Source organism: Hippichthys cyanospilos, chromosome 4 (assembly GCF_059441005.1).
Source record: "Hippichthys cyanospilos isolate Australia breed blue-spotted pipefish chromosome 4, RoL_Hcya_1.0, whole genome shotgun sequence".
NCBI lineage: Eukaryota > Metazoa > Chordata > Actinopteri > Syngnathiformes > Syngnathidae > Hippichthys > Hippichthys cyanospilos.
In genome coordinates, this window is record NC_142372.1 from 6,748,385 (window position 1) to 6,756,272 (window position 7,888).

The following is a 7,888-nucleotide window of genomic DNA, read 5'->3' on the forward strand; positions in this document are numbered from 1 at the left end:
GTACAAAGTGAACGCGGGGGGATGTCGAGCCTGCAAGGTGCCTGCGTAAGACGGGGGGCCGTACTTGAAAGCGGGGCCCGTGCGGCGGGGGTGCGGTCGTGAATGTCCAACAAGTCTCAAGTCACAACACCAGAAAGGTCAGGCGGAAACCGAACTCGACCTTAAAAGCAGAGGCCTGAGTGATGCGACTTTACGGAGCTGTGGAAGAAATCTGTCGTGACGTCACGTGAGACCTCAGCAAAGTCAGCAGCTAAAGTAATTTATTCTTATGGTAATATTAGTACAGAAAATAAAATCAATATATTTTTTGTCTGATCCGATTTAGTGGGAGGAAAAATATCAGGAAAAATCCCAAGGTAAACCTACAATATATAAAAGTCCTTGTAGTAGAAGTTGAATTTAGATATTCCTTAATAAATTATATTTATTCATTTATTTATTACTGGTCTGAGTTAAAAGGAAGATGATTCGCAAGAAAAATTATGACGTAAACTTGCAACAGAAATGTATGGGCATAAATGAAATTCCGCAATTACCGAACCACGATGTAGCAAGGGAACACTACATATAATATGCACTATGCAGCCATGATTATTCTCAACTTTAAATACGTGGACCAAAGTTGCCATTATTGACCAGTAATGCAACAGCTTCACCAAGTGGACGTAAAACTGAATTGCACCTCAACTTGATTACGGGAATGTTTTTCACACCACACCCGTTGAGCTGACCGTTTTTTGACTCAAATAAATTCATCGGCCAAAAAAAGTAATAGGTGAGCTACAAAAGTATACATTTTCTTTAAATTCATGAATCGTAGTCTTCACTCATAATTTGTCATCTGAAAATAATGCAGATTAAATAACAGCAAGGAATTGAAAGAAGACATTAGGAAGCTGAAATTTCACCCAGATAGTGAAAACATGTCAAAGATCAAAATGGTAAAATCACCTAGTTCACAAACTACAAAGATGTGTGCCATCCCTTGGCCAAATACTGCCAAAATGATGTGGAAGAAAATGACCAAAAGATGGTCAGAATACTGCTCGAGGGTTTTAAGAAGACTATTATAAATATCATTCGGATATTTGTATCACTTTGATGAAATTCTGCGAACAATGCTTTAAAAGTACTTCCTGAATGCAGACGGCCGTTTGCCCAGAGGATCCAGAAAGAGGAAGTGGTCGGTTTACTGCTTGACTAACATGCACAAGTATATCTGTGACTTTGTGTGATACTTTGCCTGAGAATGTGTGACAGTAGCGTGCGTATGTGTGTGACAGCGCACGTGTTTGTGACTGTGTGTATCCGTACATGCTGAAGCCCTTAGATGTATTTGAACCTTAACAATGTGTCCTGCAGCTTTATCACGTCGTTACAGTTTCACTTGGTTGCGGAATGAGGAAGAAGAGGCCCGTATTTGGAGACTGCCATGAGGGAAGTAGACGACAAATCAGCAGCTTGCGCACCAAGCTCAGACCTTCCACCATGACACCGCGCCCAGATCTTGCAGAAAGCCAATGGACTGTGCCACGTGTTTCTAGAAGATGACCATGGCCCAGAATTTGGTGCTGGAGCAACGTAGCGAGATCCTCTACGGTCTGTGCGCCAGCGGCTCACCCGAGCCCCTGGAGAGGGTCTTGGATGCCCTTTTGGCCTGTGGGGAGTTCTCGTGCGAGGATTACCACAATGTGCAAGTGCAGGGGAGGTCGCTCCATACCAACGCCAGACATCTGCTGGACCTGGTCTACGCCAAGGGGGAGGCTGCATGCCAGGCCTTCGCCGAGGCCGTCCGGCGGATCCGGCCTGATGTTCCGGAGCTTCTCACCGAGACGCTTGTGACCCAAAGGCCAAGCTTGGTGGAAGAGATCAAAGACTGCGTGGATGATGTTTTGCAAGCTCTGCTGGAAAAGGGATTCTTCACCCGCGAGGACTGTGGATACGTACGTTTGCCCGTACTCACACCCTCGCAACAGGTAATTGTTTTGTTGTCAAGACCATAGCAACCAATAACAAGACAGGCTTGAATTTTTTTTGCACAACAGTTTTGCAAATCATTGACTAAATGTGAGGACCTTTCTAACTTTGTGAAGCTTTTTTGCAGGTTAGTCCCAGGGACCGAAACCAAATTATTAAAAAAACAATAGAATAACATAATAACATATATTATTAGGGATGTCCCGATCAATTATTTTTGCACTTGGAGTCCAAGTCACCTGATTTTAAAGATTTGCTCATACCAAGTCCCAATTTGTAACTTTGGCATTATATTAAGGACTGAAAAAAAAACATAGCAGTCAAGTTGGTTTTTTTTTTTTTTTTTTTTGGTGTGTAAAAGATTTACAAGAACATTTTATATGGGTAGTGAAGCAATAGTTGAAAGTAGCCGAAAAAAAAAAATATATATATATATATTTATATATATATATATATATATATATATATATATATATATATATATATATATATATATATATATATATATATATATATATATATATATATATATATATATATAATTTTCCTTTTTCTTTTAGATGCAAAAACAGAATAAAGTTCTAAAGCGTGTTGGTTCTAGATCTAAACCACAGGTGTCAAACTCAAGGCTGGGGGGCCAGATCCAGCCCGCTACATCATTTTATGTGGCCCGCAAAAAGCTGAAATACCAAACTTGTAAGTTGTATGATAAAACGATAAAATGAGTTTGACACCCCTGACTCGGCCATCTCGAACAAAACACAGACACTTTGAAGAGCAGTGGCTGCTACTGGCAGTGTGTCGTCAAATTGTGTAAAATTACATGTACATTTTTTTATAATACATGTGTTGCTAGTGTGAGTGGGAATGCATATCAGTGTGAGAGTGTCACCCAGTTGAACATCCCTCTCTTTGTATCGTTATCATTTAATTGAAAAAAAGACACATTAATCCACTGTGAAGGTCACACAAGTGAATTTAACCACAAGCCTTTGTCTCACTCAGGCGAGACGCTTGCTGGATTGCGTAAGTTCCAAAGGCGAGTCGGCAGCTAACGTGGTGCTATGCTATGTTGAGCAAAAGCAACAATCTGGGTCCAACCAGACGGCGGAAGAGACCACGCCCAAAGGTTTTGTATCATCATTTACATATGCATGTCATCACGTTCGATGTACTGTACGGTGATTGTGTTACCGTTTCCCTGAGAGCAGAAATGCGTGGCACAGTTTTTAGTTTCTGGATTTAAATTTGACATCTTTTTGTTAACACGGTGATCATTGTGCGCCCTCTCCATCGCAGAGCTCCTTACATATCAGAAAAAGTTGCGCAGTTCTGTGTCGGCCCAGTCAAGCTTCCTGAGCACTTACGGAGGAACCGGCCACATGTCGCTGGATGACATCTACACCGAAGGCCAACTCGAGCTGGCGCACGATTGTAAGGATCAAGGACATCTGGGCCTGGGCTTGGAAGACATCTTAGGTACGGCGGGCACTGTGAATGAGGAGGCTGACACGGTTCTGGTTTCTGGTGACGCGGGCAGCGGTAAGAGCACCTTACTCCAGAGACTGCACCTTCTCTGGGCTCGAGGGGCCACCCTCCCCGAGTTTGTCCTCCTGTTCCCTTTCAGCTGTCGGAAGCTGAATTCGGAACTTAATGAGCTGTCAGTCCAGGAGCTACTTTTTCACCACTGCTGCTGGCCCGACGGCAACCAGGATGAGATCTTCCGCTTTATCCTGGACAACCCGCACCTTGTGGTTGTCACGTTTGACGGCCTCGACGAGCTTAAGCAAAGCTTCTCGGACGAGCGCAGGATCTGCTGCCCCACGCAACCTGCCCCCGTGCATGTACTACTTTTCAACTTACTCCAAGGCTCCCTCCTGAAGGGGGTGAGGAAAGTCGTGACCAGTCGTCCGGATGCCGTTGGTCCAACGTTGAGGAAGCATCTCCGCAAAGAGCTCTTCCTCAAAGGCTTCTCCCCTGATGGAATAAACTGTTTTGTTAAGAAACAACACCACGACTTGTCGGTGGCCTCCAAAGTATTGGCGTCCATTCAGGCCAACTCGGCTTTGTTGGGACTCTGCCACAGTCCTGTCCTCTGCTGGATTGTCTCGCGATGCCACAAGGAACTGCTGGGCTGCGGAGATGGGACACCGCAGACCATAACGGACGTTTACCTCATGATCCTGCAGCACTTTTTGCAGCACCAAAGCCCCTCGAAGAGTCCCGCGGGAGCCGGTTGGCTTCGCCAGCACCTGGTCGGCGTCTTGCATCTCGGTCAGCTTGCTTTCCAGGGCGTAGAAACTTCCTGTTATGTCTTCGCTGGCGCCGACTTAGAAACCTGCTGTGTTACAGACAAAGAAATCTGCGCGGGCTTCCTCACACAAAGCAAGGAAATATCATCCCACCATAGTCTTCGATATGAATTCCTTCATGTGACCATGCAGTGTTTCTTTGCTGCGCTTTACATCGTTTTGTCCAACAACACGGACCGCTCCACTGTCGCTAAGCTCTTTGAGTTGAGAGAGGAAAGCGTCAATAGCACCTGCTTTGGGTCCTGCTTGTCTGCACAGGACCAGCAGGGGCCGGCGGAAACGCCCAATCTGCACATCACAGCCACTTTTGTCTCCGGTCTTCTTTCCCAGAGACACAGACACCTGTGGCTGCACTGCGCCCCGCCATCCACCATGGAGAGAAAAGCTCGACAGGTGGTCCGATGCCTCCACAAAGGCATGCAGGAACACTTCAAGTCCATCCCCAAGCCGGTCGAAGACGAAAAAAAGAGCATGCACGCCATGCCTGGCTTTGTGTGGCTCATCAAGTGTATCTATGAGATGCGGGAGTGTAAGATGGCCAAGGAGGCACTGAGCAGGCTGGAAGTGGACCACCTGAAGCTGACCTACTGCAACATCGGACCCATCGAGTGCACAGCTCTCGCCTACGTGCTCCAGCACCTAAAGACTCCCGTGGGAATCGAACTGGACAACAACTCTGTGGGTGACGTGGGTGTGGAGCAGCTCCTACCCTGTTTGCATATTTGCAAGTCCCTCTAGTGAGTACAAAAAAAGTCACCATACCTCATGATCTTGTTATCCGATAAATAATGTATCTCCACCCCTTCAACAGCCTCAGAAACAATAACATCACTGACGAAGGGATTCGCAAACTGATCGCAAAGGGACTCCAGTGTGACAACTTCCAGAAAATTGCGTAAGCTTTGTTGAAATGATATTAACAGTCTTATGAACTTTCTTCAGATCATTTGGGCAAATAGCCATTAAATCTCACTGGTCGTGGTTTCCTGGAATTAAAATAACTCATTTCCTGTTCACTTTGGTTCCTTGATCATTTTGGTGCATCCTGTAATGACAGACACGTCCACCTAATTTTGTGTTGTTTGGTGGAACTGGTGTTGGGTCTAGATATTTTGCTAACATTCCGGAGCACTTAGGACAAATAACCACTATGTTCTCTTTTAGACTCTTCAACAACAGGCTGACGGACGCTTGTACACAACACATTTCTCAGCTGCTGAAAACCAAGCAAAATTTTCTCTGTTTGAGGTTAGTGCAATATTTGCATGTTTAGGTGATGCAGAACTATAATTTCCAGTGGACCCCCGCCATACCAAATTAATCCGTTCCGGGGTTGGGATCGTAATGCGAAATCGTCGTATGGCGGGCGATAGAAACCGATGGTTATTAGCTAATGCGTGTAAAACCCCAGGTAAAAACATCAAAATTGTTGATATATATTAAAAATTGGTACGAAAATAAGTGTTACTTATATACAATATACATGTATAGTATTGAATAGCATCATAAATCAAAAAATATTTAAAGGAAAAATGATTTTTTAAATTTTTTTTTTACCTTTGAGTGACATTGACCTGTGCTACTTACATCCACAATCCCTAAAGAGGGTAGCCTAAACTAGCCTAGCCTAGAATTGCCTTCTTCGAATGTATGTACAGTATGTATAGTGTACGTATGCATGTATGTACAGTACGTATGCTAAAATGTAATTTATCGACCAAAGTAACATAAAATAAAAAGTAGGCAAGAAATGATAATGCTTACCTTCAATGAAGACTCCATAACGAACTGTGTTGTCTACTTGATTTCAGACTGGGCAACAACATGATTACATCAGAAGGAGCAAAACAGCTGGCTAAGGGGCTAGAGTGCAACCGTTCATTGACACATTTAGGGTAAGTTAGACAACTATAAGCAAAAATTATACAAAACATTTATCTTAGTTTTGTAATATTACATTTTGTTCAGGCTTTGGGGTAATAAGATTGGCGATTCAGGAGCAGAGGCCATTGCTGGCGCCCTGGAAGGCAGCAAAACGCTAGAATGGCTAAGGTCATATTTTTTTCTCGTCAGCTAAAATGTTTTACAAATACAGATGTGTTATAAACATTGTTGCATGGGGGATGGGCGGTGTTAGTAAGTAAAAATAAATATATATCGTGAGTTTTTGTGGTAAGCTTCTATTAGCAGAAGATACTGTAATGTTACATGACTGGACTGTACCATTGAGTACTCTTTGGATACACTATCCACGAAAAATTTGGAGGATGCCCTCTTGGGACACACTGTGGTCAACAATAACAAAATATTCCCCTCTTTTGACAGTGAAATTACCAGTAATATTTTTCTAATGACAGTTTGGTTGGCAATGGTGTGGGCAGCGCCGGAGCTCGCGCCTTGGCCAAAATGCTCAAGAGCGGAACCTCGCTGGAAAAATTATGGTAAGTTCGACTTTCTTGTGCAAGTGCTCCACCCTTCAACTCATTGCTCTTTCTCTTCCGCTTCTGTGTACAAGGTTAACCAAAAACTGTATCACCAGGGAGGGGGTGGAGTGTTTGGTTGAAGCCCTGGAATGTAATACATGTATCAAGTCAGTATGGTGAGCACCGAATCCATTTTTAAAACGAGCAGATAAGTAGATGGGGTAACGGAAATGTTTAAATGACATGTAAACAAATAATTGAATCCATTGGTTTTTTTTTTAAATGTGTTAAAATTAAATACTTTTTTATTTAAAATCAGCAATGTTAAATGTTTATGTAGAATGGTTTGTTTACTTTTTATTTTTACTATTTACAATAAATATATATATATTTTAGCTTTTTTTTTTACGAGTCTTGAGGCTTACTAGGGTTACCTGTTATCTTGGGTATTTTATTTCGTTTAATATAACAGTATACTGGAAGTGTATTTTCTGCCCCGATTTAGCTTTCACTATTACAGTCAATACAAGACTCTCATAATTGATGATGCATTTGATTTTTCAGGTTAAGGAATAATGACCTGAGCCCCGAGGAGGTAGAGGAGCTGACACGACGCGAATCAAGACTAATATTCTGATGCTTTGATAAAAATATTTAATAAAATGACAACAAATGTGGTATTTTTGCTGGCCCGGTGTTCACAAATACTTATGTATGTAATGCAAATGGAAAACGAACTAGTTTATTATTGATTAACGTAAAACATGTTCTTGCTTTTCTATTACAAATATAAGTAGTGGCGTCATTAAATACATGTCATATTCATAAATACAGTAGTTGCTTTTACATGGGATAGTAAGGATATTGCTTAATTTCATCATTATGCATGGCTGTCTGTTAGAAACAAATCTGAAAATACAGTACTTTACACCATATACACTCAACTGCAGGGACTGTCTGATTTTTTTTTCTTCTCATGGTCTTTGCTGCAGTATCTTTAATATAAATCTAAACTTTACAGATGCTGAAATCAATGTTATTTATAAAGGTCAGTCGGAAGCAATCCGAAAAGAGACCTAATTTACTGTACCAGTCGAAAGTTTGGAAACACATTTCAATTGAAATAATCTCAAACACATGAAGGTGTGATCAAATTCACGGTCACATATCATCATC

The 7,888-nt window shown here is 42.3% G+C and overlaps 1 protein-coding gene across 5 annotated transcripts; it reads left to right on the top strand.

The window, feature by feature from the left end:
* nod2 (nucleotide-binding oligomerization domain containing 2) lies at window positions 1-7,656 on the top strand. 5 transcript variants are annotated; one of them, XM_088413706.1, is made up of 11 exons: window positions 1-356; window positions 1,363-1,976; window positions 2,983-3,106; window positions 3,277-5,026; window positions 5,101-5,184; window positions 5,454-5,537; window positions 6,101-6,184; window positions 6,258-6,341; window positions 6,647-6,730; window positions 6,805-6,888; window positions 7,277-7,656. In XM_088413706.1, the coding sequence occupies exons 2-11, from the start codon at window positions 1,548-1,550 to the stop codon at window positions 7,347-7,349; spliced, it is 2,880 nt and encodes a 959-aa protein (XP_088269832.1). In that variant the 5' UTR covers window positions 1-356; window positions 1,363-1,547; the 3' UTR covers window positions 7,350-7,656. The 5 variants fall into 5 exon arrangements, 4 of the variants coding, with proteins under 4 accessions (XP_088269832.1, XP_088269831.1, XP_088269829.1 ...); XM_088413705.1 differs by having other exon boundaries at window positions 1-255; XM_088413703.1 differs by having other exon boundaries at window positions 1-255; window positions 1,382-1,976.
* The last annotated feature ends 232 nt before the right edge of the window (window positions 7,657-7,888 follow it).

Bases quoted from the DNA above. Each gene is read 5' to 3' on its own strand.
- nod2 (XM_088413706.1), top strand. From the start codon at position 1,548: ATGACCATGGCCCAGAATTTGGTGCTGGAGCAACGTAGCGAGATCCTC. The intron at 3,107-3,276 runs GTTTTGTATCAT...TCTCCATCGCAG, and splicing joins GGAAGAGACCACGCCCAAAG to AGCTCCTTACATATCAGAAA. The intron at 6,342-6,646 runs GTCATATTTTTT...TTCTAATGACAG, and splicing joins AAAACGCTAGAATGGCTAAG to TTTGGTTGGCAATGGTGTGG.